This window comes from Populus euphratica, unplaced genomic scaffold (genome assembly GCF_000495115.2).
Source record: "Populus euphratica unplaced genomic scaffold, PopEup_1.0 scaffold58.1, whole genome shotgun sequence".
NCBI classification, from domain to species: Eukaryota; Viridiplantae; Streptophyta; class Magnoliopsida; order Malpighiales; family Salicaceae; genus Populus; species Populus euphratica.
In genome coordinates this window covers 1,861,375-1,879,814 of record NW_011499864.1, presented here as the reverse complement: position 1 = coordinate 1,879,814, position 18,440 = coordinate 1,861,375, and the positions used below count along the sequence as shown (strand labels likewise).

At 33.0% G+C, this 18,440-nt stretch overlaps 1 protein-coding gene across 2 annotated transcripts; it reads right to left on the bottom strand.

Annotated features, from left to right (window-relative positions):
- LOC105125818 (protein transport protein SEC23-like) lies at window positions 1-10,664 on the bottom strand. Of its 2 annotated transcripts, none has more exons than XM_011026444.1 (12): window positions 9,833-10,664; window positions 9,489-9,662; window positions 8,970-9,131; window positions 7,688-7,830; window positions 6,697-6,772; window positions 6,433-6,611; window positions 6,251-6,332; window positions 3,856-3,933; window positions 2,691-2,855; window positions 2,319-2,582; window positions 1,545-1,649; window positions 1-368 (listed from the first exon to the last, which is right to left on the bottom strand). In XM_011026444.1, the coding sequence occupies exons 1-12, from the start codon at window positions 10,562-10,564 to the stop codon at window positions 228-230; spliced, it is 2,301 nt and encodes a 766-aa protein (XP_011024746.1). In that variant the 5' UTR covers window positions 10,565-10,664; the 3' UTR covers window positions 1-227. The 2 variants fall into 2 exon arrangements, with proteins under 2 accessions (XP_011024746.1, XP_011024747.1); XM_011026445.1 differs by having other exon boundaries at window positions 2,691-2,852.
- Between the last annotated feature and the right edge of the window lie 7,776 nt (window positions 10,665-18,440).

Here is an 18,440-nt window from a genome sequence, read left to right as displayed (position 1 = left end):
GCACAAACTAGCTTGAGAATGCCACTTTTAGTGTAACTAAATGAATTTATCATTGCACTGTCTATTCGTCAAAATGAACTTGAATTTGCTGTTATAGCAAATCAAAGTTGTGACGAGGTTTTTGCAAGAAAGTAAAATCAGAAAATTAGGTAGCCTATAAAAATCCTAAAACAACTGTACAGAACTCTGAGGTGATAAATTTTACAAGACTGCTAGTAAAAATGGTCTCATTGAACTACTAGTCTTTGAAGATGATCCAAGAAGACCTCAAAGCTCACGTCATCGGTAAACAAGACATCTCCACTGGGAAGAGGAGAATCAGAGTTGTATGAAGCAGAAGGGTTCAATTTTGCCAGAAGAAAACGGGCCTGCATCGAATAACAATGTTAGCTGACACGCGGTATCAAATTAAACACATATATTAAATAATGTGATTACAACAGGGCAGGTAACCATGCATCTAATTAATACCAGGACATTTGGCCAATCATCCAAGACATATGACACTTAAAGAAATAGTTTCAGTTTGGATGCATAGGCCCTCCAAAAAAGCATATGCAGCAAACCTGTCTTTATTCAGCAGAGGATAATAGGAAAAGGCAAAACCTCTGTTCAAAACAGTTCAGAGAACTGGCATTAAGCAGATGCGTTTGCTTTGAAGGGTTAGTTGTCAGCTTCTGCAAAGTGTTGCCTACATGCACAAGAAGCACGAGCCTAGCCACAAGGTGCAAAACGCAAGCATATGCATGTACTTTCAGTATGTAAAATGTGTAATAATAAAATTTGTAAGACAACGGAAGAAAGCTCTTCTAGAAAATGGGAGAAAAAGAAACGAAAGTGATAACAATGACAATTTAACTAGCATATTAGCTCAAATGGCCTCTCAAATGTTGTTGATAAAGGTTCTGCTCAAATTCTACGTAGGTTTGAAAATTCTGTTTACTAACAGGCAAAAAAGAATTAGCAAAAACATAAAACTATTAAATGATAAGAAAATTGTTCAAACAATGAATCTACCACTATCCCATTCTGAGAAGGATAGAAACATTATCCTTGTAAAGCATAAGACTGGCAAACATCTCTCTCTTCAAATGTTTCTCCCTTTTCAGCTTGCTTCAGGAAACTGCTATGGGCCGAACAAAAACAACTACATGAATGCAGTAGCCTTTATAAATAGCAATAAAGAGACAGATAATAGTGATGATATCCTTGTGTAGGCTCTTGGAAAAGAGCCTTGTGTGCCTTGGTAGCTGGTGAAGTGCCTTGCTAACTTGAAAGTGTTTAGCCGCAAAGCCTTCTGCCCAGTGCCTATGGTTCATGTTAACAACACTGGTACTACAATATGTAAATTGTGGCGCAAACTTAAACTTCCAGTCACAATCAACAAGTAGGAGTAAAAGTCAGAGGTCAATCTTTTGAGAAAGAGGAACAATGAATAAGAGCAAACCCAAGCTGCTTATCAAAAGAAAAAAAAGAAGCAAACTCATGTTATCCATAATTGAATGCTTATTTTCAGTTCCGAAGTTTCATAAATAAGAGAGCACCTGTGAACCATGCTGATCACAAATGACCAAGCGAGGAACTGGAAACCTTTCCTTGATTATTTCATCTGTGTCATCTCGAGGAGCTTGCAGCAGCTGGGCAAATGCCTGCAAGGACAAAAATGATTTCATAAAAAGAGGAAGCAGGGCAGTAAAAGAGAGATGATGGAGGCAGCATCACCACTGCCACTAGGTTCCAGAACCACGTGCCTCTTTCACCGTAAACCAAAATGCAACCACTGTCCGGAAAAAAAAATAACTGAAGATATTTTATGGGAGTATCTATTGTAAGATAATCTGCGGTAATATCTGAAGCCACCTACTTGTTGGATTGTATATTAACATGATTTGTCATCAAGAACAATTTTTATAACTTAATGGTGATTCTCTGTACCTCTAACATAGAGCTATGACTGAAAAAATAAGCTCAGAACACAATGTGATATAATGAGATAGAACTGCAATCAATAAGAAAAAAAGAGAACAAGAAACGGTTACTAAACATTTATGTCACTTTGTATACTTTGGGAGACCAAGCAAGTGTATACTATATCACAATGAACTGGTCAAAATAGTGATCACCATGCTGATGTCATGGGAGTGAAGTTCATTTTCTGAAGTTAGCAACCATGTTAATTAAGTCAAGGATTTAGAATCTCTCACTATTAAGAATGTCCTTGATTATATGTCAGTTTCAGGAATGGAGGTGGCCTATAAATTAAAAGACATGTTTTTTTCATATGGCTCATATCATGTCATCTTAACAGAACAGAGTACCTGATGTTCAGGTTGATTATGATATCCAGCTTTCCGCCATTGAGCAATTGTTGCCCCATGAAAAATGACAACAGTGAAATAAGAGTCCAGAAGCAGAATTCTATCAGCTGCAATGGCAGCCACGTCAAGAAGTGCTGGTTCTGGTCCTGAATGAAACGAATAAGAAATCAATGAGGGCTGAATCATCACAACTGAATTGGCAACATTTTCACGATTCAGTGTAACTCTAAAGTATGCTGTCTCATCTGGGCTGTTGTTGAAGACCTGTAGAATAACATTAACTGGAGCATGTAAGGATTTCAAAGGACCTAACTGATTAATTTTTGTTAAGAATAAGTGCTTAACAAATAAATCTTGAATTCACTATATTACCTGGACAAACTGAGAACGTCGTAAATGAAACATAAATTGAGGAAATATTGAAAGCCGAGAAGATAGGCTGAAAGAAGATGGACTATCCTTCTGATAGTCTCCAAATCGAGCACATAGATGTATCAAAGCTTTGTCTAGCCATCTTATGGGGTCAAACTCAGCCTTCTTGACAGGTATCATCAAACAACGCAATGGCAGAATGGTTAAAATGCCAAATACCTATTACTATTCCAATAAAGTAACACAAGCCTACTTAACAAAGAGACCGTTTTTCCAAATCTGTAATAACTTGGGCACATATCAGTATTTTCTAGACAACTGTTTCATCACCCCTCAAACTATGCTAGCAATAAAGCAAAAGCAAAACAATTTCATTGAAAAAGAGCCCCTGATTTTCAAAGTTTGAAGGTTCTTCCAAAACAGTGTGTCACTCCACAACAAAATGGGGCTGTGGAGAGAAAGCATTAACATACTTTGAAAGTTAAGATTTAAAGTCAATTTACCTCCTTTATTTTATTTTTTTTCTTTTTTTGAGGGAGGGTAGCTACAGCAACTTATAATGTCAATCGTGGACCCACCCCTTTTATAATGTGGTCAGAGTCCATATGAAGCATTTTTTCATGCAAAACCTTCATATTCATATTCAAATTATGAATTTTTGGATGTCTTTGCTATGCCAGCACTGACACATACAATCGCTCAAAATTTAAAATTTGAACTTCAAGCATGACAATGTGTTTCTCTTGTTTATCCACTAGCTTAGAAAGGTTACAAGGTTTTTTATCTTGAAAATCAAAATATAAAAATGTTTCTAGGGACAGTCTTCCATAAAAATATTTTTCCTTTTGAATCTAATAAGTCAGGGAGTTCCTTAAAATTACTTCTTCAAGGGGAAAAAAACCCCAAAAATCTGTTTGAAAATTCCCTAAAACTGAGAAGTGGCTTGTTCCTAGACACATTCTTATCTTCGCAGACCATCAATTAGAGGTACTTTCTAAAATAAAGAGGGGTTACTGGACTCAATTGATTACTCACTGTTTGTTTGTAAATGTGGTGGTGCGTGTCTTCCAGCACAACAGAGATCTTCTCAGAACAAATCTCATTGATAACCCTCACTATTTCACATCCAAGAATTTACAAAAGCCATCAATGATGTGATGGTTACCTCATTTTCCATTTTGAAAGACACTAGGCGTGCCATAGCTACAGCAGCTGCTTCTTGGTCGAATCCAGCAATCAAGTCCTAAAGCATATTAAAATGGAATGAGAATTACAAATAAAAATTCACTAGTACCCAAAAGAAGAAAAGGAAGGAAGAAAAATTGATCCATACCCTGTATCAGAAGAAAGAATGATCTGACCACCATTTTCTATTTTATTAATATGTGGAAAGTGCAAACAGTAAACCAAATATTGAATACGATTCCAAGCACCAACAGATAGATCTGTGTGTGTGTGGTCGATACGCATATTACCTGACCAAACTTTTAGTAACTAAATTAATATGTGCATAGTCTATCTATCCTCCTATTATGCCTTTTAACACACAATATTGGCATGCATTATTGCAAAGCCCAAGTTGTTCTGGAAGATCACAGGATATATTTTTAATAAACTATAAAAATAGTGACAAAAGGTTGAGAAGCTTGACAGTATTTTATTCTGCACGACACACTGCCTGTCAGCACCCTGGTCTCCTATGCTGCCATGATATCACCTTTCATCACTACATCAAGTCTAGGTGGCACTTTTTGCTTCTATATAAAATGAGAGCATCACTGGAATTCACTACACTCGTATGAGAAATTTCAAGCTCCTGATAACAAATATTAAAAAAAAAATAGCTACAATATTCAAAGACATTAGAAAAACCCATGCCCCCATGTCAGATTAATGCGTTTTTTCTTTTTTCCCTGCAACTTGCAAAGCCCGAGTTGTTCTGGAAGATCACAGGATATATTTTTAATAAACTATAAAAATAGTGACAAAAGGTTGAGAAGCTTGACAGTATTTTATTCTGCACGACACACTGCCTGTCAGCACCCTGGTCTCCTATGCTGCCATGATATCACCTTTCATCACTACATCAAGTCTAGGTGGCACTTTTTGCTTCTATATAAAATGAGAGCATCACTGGAATTCACTACACTCGTATGAGAAATTTCAAGCTCCTGATAACAAATATTAAAAAAAATAGCTACAATATTCAAAGACAGATTAGAAAAACCCATGCCCCCATGTGAGATTAATGCGTTTTTTTTTTTCCCGCAATGGAGGAATGGTATGGCATAGTGAGAGTAGCTTAGCAGGTCATATTTTCATTAGGGCAACATTTTTTTCTGCTATTCATGGATTTGATATATGACTACTCATCATGCAAGAAACAAGACAAGTGTGGCATATTAAATAAGTTCGTTACATGATGTCTTCACTTCTATTTTTCTCCCAGATATATCCCAGTTCTATTGGACCAGCAGGAAATGAGAAAACAATAAAATGAGAAGTAGAAGATCTAAAACACCTTTTGGACTCAGATTTTTCATAAATACAATTGATATTCTCTTAATAAAGCAACATGAACATAAATGAAAAATATTAAAAAGTTTGTAATAATGTGTAGGGTAATTATAGGGTGTTTGGGAGTGTGGTAGAGATTGCTTTTCAAAGTATTTTTTCATAAATACAATTGATATTGTCTTAATAAAGCAACATGAACATAAATGAAAAATATTAAAAAGTTTTTAATAATGTGCAGGGTTAGGATATTAAGAGAGTATTTGGGAGTATAGTAGAAGTTGTTTTTCAAAGTATTTTTCGCTTGGAAATGCATTAAAATAATATTTTTATTTTTTAAAATTTATTTTTAACAACAGTACAACAAAACAATCCAAAAACACTAAAAAAAATTAATTTGAAACAAAAAAAAATCAAATTTTGATGAAAAACAGGCAAAGCCAAACACCCCTAAGTATATGATGCCTCTTAGATCGGTGACTAAAACTCCTGACTACATAGACTTTCTAGTCATACACCTATAAAATTGTCTTAATAAAGCAACATGAACATAAATGAAAAATATTAAAAAGTGTTTAATAATGTGCAGGGTTAGGATATTAAGAGAGTGTTTGGGAGTATAGTAGAGGTTGTTTTTCAAAGTGTTTTTCGCTTGGAAATGTATTAAAATAATATTTTTATTTTTTAAAATTTATTTTTAACAACAGTACAACAAAACAATCCAAAAACACTAAAAAAAATTAATTTGAAACAAAAAAAATCCAATTTTGATGAAAAACAGGTTCAACCGCAAAGCCAAACACCCTTAAGTATATGATGCCTCTTAGATCAGTGACTAAAACTCCTAACTACATAGAGTTTCTAGTCATACACCCATAAGTATATTAGTTACTTTTTTATTTCATAAATGAGTCCTGATTAATAATGAGATCATGTTTTATTAGATGAAGAACATCCATGTTTGTTTAAGCTCTAAAGGATTAGCCAATCCAAGAAAAACAAATGGAACAATAATGCATCACACACAAGAGCACAGCAGAGCTTGCCTGAGCACTTCCAAGTCCAGCAACCCATCTTCTAGAGAGGGTTGTTACACGAAGCCTCATTTGACCACCACTATGCTGATAGCTGTAGCAAATTATGATTAATAAGTCAGAGAACCATCCATCTTTTCCAAGAAAAAAATAACAGGAAACTAACCACTCAAAAAAGCATAAGCTTCGCATACTAAGTCAGAAATTGGAAGTAGAATTGATAGCTTGAGGGTTGTTGAATAGTAGTATCTGTGCTGTCCTTCTTTGCAATTTCAAATATTAGACATAAAGTTGTAGCTTTGTCCAGGCCACACATCTTCCATGCACTTGTATTTCCCTGGCCTACAACTGTGTCAGAGCACAAAGGACCTTTCTGCACAAAGTCATGGACAAGTAAATTTACATTGAAGAAAGCCAAGAAGAAAACGAAAATCACCAAAAAATCCGTTGGATCATACCTTTTCAAGCGATGCACAAGGACCAATAATGCCTTGAACTCTGATATCCTTCGAGCAGTTTACCTCAAATATACCACTATATTGCACGCGCGAAAAAATAATTTCTTAATATAGTTCTAGTCCAGGCAATCAAAAATATACAATTATATCACATATAAGGAAACAAATAAGGGAACTTTTGAACAAATCACATGAGGTTCAAGGCATCCATGAGCTAAAGAAATATAACATGTTTTATGAGGAAGTACAAAATTGTATTGGGGAAACAACAATGGTATCAGATGCTGTATTTGATAAAGCAATATAATAAAGAGTAAACCACCAAGCACAAGCAATAAAAAATTGTTCCATAATACCGGTCTATCTAAGCTACAAACTAAGAAAAACAAATTCAAAACCATAAAGTGACACCAATGCCGTAAGAACTATAACAAAATTCAAACCTAGTGAGACCATATCAACACTTGTTTCACAGTACACATCTATGTTTTTTATGGAGAGCAATGCTACAACCTAGTAAATATCTATTGCTTCGTACTGTTAGAAAAATTATATATCCCCTGATGAATTTAAGAAACCCCTAATTGATTTTGAGGTCTATCTTCTTCATTTTTGCTTCCCGATCTACATCCTATGTCCAAAAACAAACCCAAGGAAAAGCAAAATTAAAAAAAAAAAAAAGCACAAATTTATATATAGAAGAATTGTACATCTTTGAATGTGAGTTACTTGAGTTTTTGCAGTTTATTAATGTCCATACTATTGCTACCACTACAAATTACGTTGCTACAGTATGTTATATTCACAGCTACCTGGGTTTATCATTTATAATTAGATTGATGGCAAGACTCACAATGAATAGATTGATAATTTCTTTTCAGTAAAGCTGAAAGTTTGGCAAGTGATAGGATCATTGCGGGTTATAAAAAAACTCAAAAGGATAATGGGAAACTTCATAGACCAGCATAAAAGGAGATTGAATAAATCTTACTTTGATGATAGTCCAAGATCATAATCACCCAACTGGAGAACACGTCTCAGAGAATCCTTAAAGACTATATGGCCGAAGCTTTCTGCAAGCACGACAAGCCCACCAGTTCTTTCAATTGCAACTTTAAGTTCAGCAACCCCCACCTAGGAAGACAGTCAAGCAAAAGAAGCACCTCTTGATTTTCAACCCATATTAAGCATTCAAGAATCAGGTTGTTTGGAACCAATTCTCTCTTGTAAACTAATTCAATTATAGTATTCAAATTGACCTCAACTGATAAATAAGTTGAATTCACATGCTTGTAAGACATAGAATTCAATTCATTTTGTTTTCTATATTACCTTCATCACGTTCATCTTATTTCTTCAAATGTCTCTAAAAAAACAAGATGAGTATTTTGGGAAAGCTATTTTAATATTAAAATTCTTCTCATTGGAAATGTCATTCAGATGGGTTTACTTTTGATTTACTTTGTACCATTTTTTGAGATTGAATTTCATTTGAAATTCAATTCTTGACACTCAAAATGGTTTCAAACATGAGATTTCATTAAAACCTCTAAAATGAATTCAATTCAAAGAGTTTCAAACATGCTGAAGTAACTATAACAGCAGTTTATGATGAATACATATTTAAAAATAGGAAAGCAGCGTATTAAATGTAGGTAGGGGCTGACAAAATGCTTAACATCTTATTGACTTCTGTGTCCCAGATGTATAGAACAAAAATCATTAGAGACACAATGAGAGAGACACAAAGAACCAGATGTATAGAACAAAAATCATTAGAGACACAAAGAGAGCTAATCATTACCAAGCTATCCAGAAAAGTCAGACCAAAAAAGATTGATAGCATAAGGCTAAGTAAATAGATGTCCAATGAAAAAGCAGTCAAACATGGAGCAATTGTAGTATTCAAGAATTATATGTATTTGACACAAAAAAGAGCATAGCCCCATTAATGAAATTAATTTTTTTTTGACATGCAATAGAGCTCTGCAGCATCTCCAATCACAAAATATTTCTAAAACTACAAAACCCAAGTTTCAGTAAACAGGCAAATTAGAAGTTTGACCTTTACTATGGGAGTGCCCTTTGTCAAGATATTTGCAAAAGGAATTTAAAAAAGAAAAAAGATATACATATAGCATCAGACGGAATGTAAAATTTCATTAAATTTCCCCTTTTTATTCCATCAATACACATATAGATACTGGATACTCAAAGTTAAACACACACTAAATGCTGGTCGGTATCTGCTTGTTGTAAGAGTTGGCTATTACCTGGTCGAGGGCACAAGCAAACAGATTGAGCACATGACCTTGATGTACAAGCTGCTTAGCAAGTCTCTCGTAGAACTTGACAGCTTTATGATAATGAGTAGCAGAGTCCTTATCGATGTCCTTGTGAGAACGAATTGGTTCGGAGAAATTCTTTGACACAATCTACAAGAAACACGGGAAAAAAAATTCCAGTAAAAAAAACATAAAAATAAAAAGAAATGGAGGATAATGTATAAGAAAAGTCATTACATGAGTATACACATAAAGTGACAAGAGATGATGTAGAAACAATACAGTGCAAATGGGATAACCGACTATGAGTAAACATGGAAGCGGTCAGCATCTTGATGATTGATTATGCGGTAAGAGTTAGAACTTAGAAACACGAGTTCAGATGCAGCTAAGTCATGTAGGATTCATGTAAGCAAGCAGAGTCCAGTTTAGAATTAGAACCAACAAGCATAGTGAGTTCAATAATCCTTAAAATAAACAGAAAATCAAAGAAAATGAAGTCCTTACAGAACCAAGTCCTTCAGTGGATGGGCCACCAATGAAAGCCATAATTCTAGCACCAGAACCAGGAACACAAGCTCCTAACAAACAAGCAGCCACACTGAGTGCAGTGCCGGTGCACCTGCTAGCCCGCTGATGGGGTGGCACCGGCCAAGGATCTTTCTGCAGCTCCTCCAGGACCTTTTTTTTTATTCATTTAGTAAATTTGGCTGATTAATTAAAAAACTCGATGAAAAATAGTTAACTTTATTCATTTAGTAAATTTGGCTGATTAAACAACTCGATGAAAAATAGTTATACTGTACTTATCATAAAATGAAGTAAGAAGAAAAAGGGAATTGAGAAATTACAGAGTTGAGTGTAAATTCGCATTGGGAGGCAGGCAAGAGGAAGCGGGAAATGCTATCGGAAGAGAGGCCATCCTTGGCGCCGGCAATTACACTAGTAGGGGGCTTGGGCGTCTTGAGAAAGAAGCCCATCTGCTCAAGAAGCTGGTCCTTGGAGACGTCCTTAGAGCCCTTGAAAACGTAGGTCTTAGGGGTTTCACCAAAGCCAAGCTCGTGAACGTGGACAAGATTACCAAAGGTAATGAGGCCCACCAAGGAGTTATCAGGGAGGAGTTCGATGGCCTGGGACAGGGCAGACTTGAGGAAGGCCATCTCCTCCTCGATCATGCAAGTGTCCAACACGAACATGAATATCATCGGTGATGGAGAGGAGGATGAGATCATCTGAGGTTCCTCGTACTCGATGGTCGTATACTGAGAGAAAAGCTCGGCAGGGAGGTTGTCGTCAGAGATGGCGGTATAGTGAGGGGGAAACTGGTTCCGTTGAAAGCAGAAGGGGCAGATCCAAAGCTTGGCAGAGAAATCGACGGTGCAGAATGGATTGAGGACTGAGCGACAGTTTCGGCAACGTAGTGGAGAATATGGGAGAACGGGCATGTTTGGGAAGGGCTTGATCGGAGTGTAAATGGCGGACACAGGTACCACACAGTTGCTTGATTCTTGCTTGGTGCCCGGCAGCACGTTCCAAGGCATTCTCACGCCGTCCTGAGCTTCCAGCTCCACAAATTCTCCCATCGCACAGATAATTCCAAATCGATTCGGAAAATTCTACGTATCAATACTTAGTCCTCGCCTGCTTCCTCCTCCTTCCTCTCTTATTATTATTATTATTATTATTATTATTATTATTATTATTATTATTATTATTATTATTATTATTATTATTATTATTATTATTATTATTATTATTATTTCTTTCTTTTGCATCCAACACAAGTTCTCTCTTTACTCGAAAACCAAATAAATTGTGTGTGTGTGAGCTCATTTTCGTCACTGGTGTTTTAACTTATTATCAATTTTGTCCTGAACAAATTAGATTTATTTATTTCCATCCCAAACTCGCATATTACAATGTTTATTATCCTCTTCTGTGAACACTAGATAAGTAGGGCTAAATTTTTAAAATGCTAAAAAAATATTTAGATGATTACAATCCGAGAGAATCTGTATTAAATTAACTAAAACGAGACTCGAAATATAAAATTAAAGGAATCATAAAAAAATAAAAATAAAATGTAAAGTTCAAGGTCTAAAGTTAAATATAAAAAAAATTCAAGAAAAAAATCTGAAATAATTCAGAGTAACTTGATAAATCTACAGCGAATAATATAAAATCAAGATAAAAAAATAATTTTAAAAAAATAATCTATTAAAAAAATTAAAGTTTAATAAAAAAAAGTTTGAAAAAACCCCAGTCAACTCGGGTTGAATTTTTCATCCTACTCTCGAAATAACCAAATAAAAAAAAAGTAAAAAAATGATAAAATTTGAGGACAAATAATTTAATATAGAATGATAAAATTATAAAAAATTATAAAAAGTAAAAAAAAAAAATATAATTCAACCCGGTTTAACTCTACTACCATGTCATCCATGATATGAAATCAGGATAAAAAATAAACTTTCAAAAAAAACTAACAAAAAGGACCCAAGTTAAAAAACATATTGTGAAAGAAAATACAAATTGACCTGAGTTAGCTTGATTAATCCATTCTCAAAATAACAAAACAAAAAGAGAAGTGGAAAAATGACAAAGTTCAAGAGCAAATGATTTTAATGTAAAATGATGAAATTAAAAAAAAAATTAAAGTCATAAAAAAAAATTGAGAAAAAAAAGAGTCAACTTAGGTTAATTTGACTCACCCACCACTCATAATATGAGATTGAGATTAAAAAAAAATTCCAAAAGAAGGACCTAACAAAAAAACAAAGTTAAATAAAAAACATCAAGTAAGAAAATGTTAGCTTACTCGGGTTAACTTGACTAACACGCACTCGAGATAACTTAATAGAAGAAAAGTGAAAAAATCACATAACTTAAGGGCCAATAATTCAATACCAAAATATGAAATTGTAAAAAAAAATTAATTTCACGAAAAAACTTGAAAACAAATATAAGACAATCATAGTTAACTTAACTAACCTATTACCCGAAATATGCAATTAGAATAACTTAACAAAAAGAAAAATGCAACAAACAATAAAACTAAGGGTTTAATAATCAAATATCAAATGATGAATTTAAACAAAAAATCAATTTTCAATAAAGGATTGCCCTATTGAAAGGCAACCACGAAAAATAACAAAGCAAAATATCTAAATATAAAATAATTTAAAATTCAAACAATGCATACCAAATAAGGTATAAAAACAAAATGAAAAAAAATAATTAAGGATTAAATTGAAAAAAAAACTAAGAAAAAGATCAAAACTAATTGAAAGAAGTAGGATCAAAATTGGATAAAAAATCAAATGAAATTAAATATTAAAGAATAAAAAATAATTAAAAATAACTTAAACCAACTCAATTAAACCTTCGAAACTTTTGACACAAATTATAAGGTCAGATCACAACATAAAAGGAAAACCCAAAAAAATGATAATGCAAAGTTTTCAACAAACCAAAATAGTTAAAGATAAACTTTAAATTTTTTTAAAAAATATAGATTTGAAAAGGAAGAAGAACCAAATTTGACACAAAAAATAAAACCAAATCAAAATAGATAAAATTGAAAAACAATTCCAATTAAGAAAATGATAAGAACAAATAAAAATAACAATGAAAAAAAATAAGTATTATATTTGATATAAAAATCAAATATTAATGAATAAAATTGAAAGACAAATTAATTCAATAAAGAATTCAAAACTAAATATATTACAATTAAAAAAATAAGAATCAAATCTAATATAAAAATCAAGTGTAAATGGATAAAATTAAAAAAAATAACTCAATAAATAATTGAAGACCAAATATATTATAATTAAAAGAATTAATATTAAATATGAAATAAAAATCAAGTGTCAATGGATAAAATTAAAAAAAAAACAAATTAACTTAATAAATGATTAAAGACTAAATGCATTGTGATCAAAAGAATTGAAATCTAATTCAATATAACAATAAATAGCCAGACTTTTTTATATTTTGCAATGACCAACACATTTTTCTAAGAGGGAGAGACAAAAAAAAGGAGGGAAAGAAAAACTTTTTGTTGGAGCTCCGCCAAGTTCCAGATGTGAAAACATATATCACCATCGTTGTTGCTATTCAATTTTTGACCCACTGTTTTCAAAAAAACTAGCAAAAAATAGCAAAAACCTAAAAAAATTATGTTTTTGATATATTTTCATTGTTTTTAGCATTTTCAACGTGTCTCAAAAGAATATAATTTTTCAAAGATTTTTTGAACGCGTTTGACTTTTGACGCGTTGTTTTTTTAAAATTATTAATTTTTCTCATTAAGTCGACGTTGATATTGCTCATTTAAAAAAAATTAAAATACAAAAAAAATACAAAAAATCAAAGTTCGCAAAAAAGAAAGAAAGTTGAGGGATCAAGTTTGAGGACCTAGTAACATTTTTACCAATAAATAGGTCATAACACCCATAAAACGAGGGGGCAATTTTGGGCAGAAAATTGGATAACCATAAAAAACCCTAAAAAACCCAATCTTTTCCAGAGGATATCACTCGCCCCCTTTCATTTGTAAAGAAAACAAATAGCTAGCCCTTGGCTTTTGATTTTTGACCTCACCACTACACTGCTTCACTCTTCTTTCTTAAACTCCTTTCTCTTCCAAAACCAGTGCCCCTTACCCTCTTGGCCAAAACCAGATGGCTCCTTCACCTTCTTCACCAAGTGCACGCCGTTTATATGCCCCTTTCCTCCTCTTTGGTTTACCCTTATTTTTTTTTATCCCAACCTTACCACACCTTTTTTTTCCCGGCCAACCACAACCATTTCCATCCATACACCCACTCCAATCGCTGGACAAACAAAAGACCACATGCTACCCTCATCTCCTTTATAGTTATCCATGTCATTACTATAATCTGTTATACTAGTCGCATTGCCTTCATCTCCCCTGATTAGACAACATAGAGCCTTTCCACCATAGACCCAACAATCTTCTTTCTTTCTTTCTTTTTATGCAGCATTTCCACCTTGACTGAAGATCTAACAAGCTATGACCCTTCGCCTCTCTATAACCAACTTTAGCATAGCACAATAGCTTTCATGCTCACCTTAAAGTCATCAGCCACCAGAAAGAGGAAGTAAAATATAACTAAAAGAACCAGATCTAAAAAGGAGAAAAATTAAATTAAATAAAAACAACTACTTGTGTTTCTCTTGATGCAATTGGATTTTCAATTTTTATAGATATTTTGAATAAAAAAAGGTGATGGTCACTAATTTTACATAGTATGCATTGATTTAATGGGATCAAATTATAATTAGTAGGTGAAGGAATGAGGGGTAATTCATTTAGACTTGGGGGGAGATGAAAGTCTTGATGAGGAGACTATTTATGCCAAACCACTATTACAAAGACTAATATTTGAAGCTACAAAGTTTGAATCAAGGTTATAAATCAGTAGAAGACTATCACAAAGAGATGGAGATAGTAATGGTTTGGGCAATGTTATTGAGGATAGAGAAATCATTATGGCTAGATTTCTTAATGGGTTGAATTGAGACATTGTTAATATTGTTGAGCTACAACACTATGTGAAGCTAGAGGACATTGTTTATATGGCTACGAAGGTAGAGAGACAACTTAGAAAGGGATATGTTTAGCTAGCATTTAATTCGAGTTCTTCATCATCTTGAAAGTTGAATATAAGGAGAGAAGGTATTGTCTAGCCAAGGTCATTTGTTACTTCCAAAGTTGGACCACTAAAGGCTAAAATTAATGTCCCTATTGATGCCGAAGGTAAATATAAAACTCAATCTAAATGTACTCATGATGTTAAATGTTTCAGGTGTTAGGGACATAGACATTATGCTTCGGAGTGTCCAAACAAAAGAATCATAATGATTAAAGATAATGCTGATATCAAATCTGAAAGTGACATATCTGATTATAAAGACATGTTACCATTAGAGGATAGTGATAGGGATGAGTTAGCATTACCGGTTGATGGGTCCATAGTTATAAAGCGAACATTTTAGGTTCAAGTCAAAAAAGATGAAACTAATAAATAAAGGAATAATATCTCCCATACGCATTACTATGTATAAATCAATGTGTGTAGTTTAATTATAGATAGTGAAAGTTGTATTAATATTTGTAGTACCATTCTTGTTAGTAAATTGAATTTATGTACTATTAAGCATGTTAAACCATATAGATTGCAATGCCTAAATAATAATGGTGAAGTGAAAGTGACTAAACAGGTTGCTGTTCCATTTTCGATTAGAAAGTATGTTGATGGAGTTCTGTGCGATGTGGTAGTAATGCAAGCAAGTCACATCTTGTTACAAAGACCATGACAATATGATAAGAAAATAATTTTTTATAGGGTTAAAAATAAGTATACCATTATAAGAAATGGTAAAATCATCACTCTTGTACCTCTTACACCTAAATAGATATATGATGATCAAATAAAGCTAAAAAATAAGCATAAGGCTATAAGGAGAGAAAATCAAGATGAGGAATAGGGGGGAGAATACCATCAGATTTAGTTATAACCCAAAACACCACTACAACCCATTTAGTCACCCATCCATTTATAAACAAATATTCAACCAACACTCCAAACAAATCAGACCATTTAGCCATTATCTAAAAACACCTAAATCTGGCTGATAGTGGAGGTCAGATAAGAAGAGTGGAAAAAATTAGGAATGGTGATTAGAATTGTAGAAAAAATAAAGAAACAACCCACTTTTTATGCTAGAAAGGGTGAGATCAAATCTGTATTTTTCACTAACAAACCAATGATTTTACTAAAGACGCTTCTATAATACTAATGATCTTAATTGTATTGTGCCTAGTGTTGCTATTTCTTTATTGCAGGAATTTGATAACTTATTCCCCAATGATATTTCTTAGTGGATTACCATTATTGAAAAGGATATAACATCAAATTAATTTCATACCCGGGCTTCAATTCCTAACCAACCAGCTTATAGAAGCAATCTTAAAAATATGAAGGCACTTCAAATGCAAGTTGATAGAAAAGGGGTACATTTATGAGAATATAAGCTTATATGTTGTAATCGTGATATTTGTGCTTAAGAAGGATGGAATATGGAGGATGTGTGTTGATTGTCGAGCCATCAACAATATAATGGTAAAGTATAGGCATCCTATCCATGGGTTTGATGAGATGTTAGATGAGTTACATAGATCTTGTATTTTTTTCTAAAATTGACTTGAAAAGTGGGTACCATCAGATTAAGATGAAAAAAGGTGACAAGTGGAAAACAATATTTAAGATGAAGCATGGTTTGTATGAATGGTCAGTAATGTTGTTTGGACTTACAAATGTACTTAGTATGTTTATGTGTTTAATAAATCATGTGTTGCGTATATTCATGGGTAAGTTTGTGGTTGTGTATTTTAATGACATGTTGATCTATAGCAAGAACTTAACTGAGTATCTTGATTATTTATATAATATACTCAGTGAGTTGCGTAGTAAGAAATTGTATGCCAATCTTACAAAGTGTACTTTTTGCATGGAGAATATCGTGTTTCTTGACTATGTTGTAACTATATATGGTATCAAGATGGATTATGAGAAGGTTAAGGCCATTCGGGATTGGCCTGCACCTAAATCGATAAGTGAGGTAAGGAATTTTCATAGGTTAATTAGTTTTTATATGCATTTTATGAAAAATTTCAGTACAATAGCTGCACCTTTGAATGAAGTTGTTAAAAAGTCAATTGGGTTTAAATGGAAGGAGGAATAAGAATTAGTTTTTGTTCTTTTGAAAGAAAAATTATGTTCTGCACTTATTTTGACTTTAAGAAAGCATTTGAAATAAAATGTGATACATCTGGAATAAAAGTAAGTGTTGTATTGATGTAAGATTGGAGACTTGTTGCATATTTCAATGAAAAGTTAAGTAGAGTGACCTTAAACTATCTCATTTACAATAAAAAACCGTATGCACTGGTAAAAGCACTTGAGACTTGACAACATTACTTGTGGCCAAAAGAGTTTATAATCCATTCAAATCATAAGTCCTTAAAGCATCTGAAAGGACAAGGTAAGTTGAATAGAATCATGTAAAATGGGTTGAATTCATTAAAACTTTTCCTTACGCAATCAAGTATAAGCAAGGTAAAGAGAACATAATAACTTATGCACTTTGGTGTATGTATGTTTTTCTAAACACCATGAATATTATATTGTTAGGCTTTGAATATGTGAAGGAATTGTATGATAATGATTCTTACTTTGCTGAGATTTATAATGCATGTGGACATTCAGCTTTTTGTAAGTTTTATTTAATGAATGATTACTTGTTTAAAGAGAATAAATTGACTGTTCTTGCTAGTTCTTTGTATGAATTGCTTGTTCGTCAAGCACATGAGAGTGGTTTAATGGGTCATTTTGGGGTTGCAAAAACCTTAAATATATTGTATAAGTATTTTTACTAGCCAAAGATGAAAGGGGATGTTCAATGAATCAGTGAACAATGCACTGCTTGTAGAAAGACAAGATCTAGAGTACAACTACATGGATTGTATACACCGTTGTCTATGCCTACTGAACCTTAGGTAGATATCTCTATGGACTTTGTTTTAGATTTACCTAAGTTAAAGAAAGGTAGAGACTCTATATTTATTGTGGTTGATAGGTTTTTTAAAATGATGAATTTCACTGCATGCCATAAAATAAATAATGCATCTCATATCAGAGACTTGTTCTTTAGAAAAATTATACATTTGCATGGCATTCCTAGGAGTATAGTGTCAAATTATCATGTTAAGTTCCTTAACTGCTTTTGGGAGACTTTATAGGAAAAGTTGGGAACTAAACTCTTATTTTCGACAACATGTCATTCTCAAATAGATGGACAAATTGAGATAGTAAATAGAACTTTATCCTAACTTTTACATGTTGTTATTCACAAGAATCTAAAAAGTTAGGGAAAATGTTTGGTTTTTTAATCAAGTTTACGTATAATAGAATTATGCATTCGACCACTAGCTTTTCTTATTTTGAAATTGTTTATGTGTTTAATCCATTAATTCTCATGGATTTAACTCCTTTAACTTTTGAAGAAGTGGTAAGTTCAAAAGGTGAAAAAAAGGCAAAGATGGTGAGACAACTCCATAAGAGAGTTCAACAACAATTAGAGAAAAAAATAGACTGTATACTTCTAAAGCAAATAAGGGGTGTAAATATGTTGCTTTCCAACTCGATAATTGGGTTTGGGTACACATGCATAAGGAATAATTTTCTAATCAATGAAAATCAAAATTACAGCCTCGTGGTGATAGTTCATTTCAGGTCTTAAAGAGGATCAATGACAATGCATATAAAATCAATCTTCTAGGTGAGTATGGTGTTAGTGTTTTAATGTTGTTGATCTTACTTTGTTTGACATAGATTTTAATTTGAGATCGAATTCTTGATACATTTTATC

What these genes read in the sequence shown, in the direction of transcription:
- LOC105125818 (XM_011026444.1), bottom strand. Translation starts at nt 10,564, where the DNA reads ATGGGAGAATTTGTGGAGCTGGAAGCTCAGGACGGCGTGAGAATGCCT. An exon ending in TTGCTTGTGCCCTCGACCAG is followed by an intron (nt 7,831 to 8,969) that starts GTAATAGCCAAC and finishes CTGTCTTCCTAG; the next exon opens with GTGGGGGTTGCTGAACTTAA. An exon ending in CTGGACTTGGAAGTGCTCAG is followed by an intron (nt 3,934 to 6,250) that starts GCAAGCTCTGCT and finishes AATATGCTTTAG; the next exon opens with GACTTGATTGCTGGATTCGA.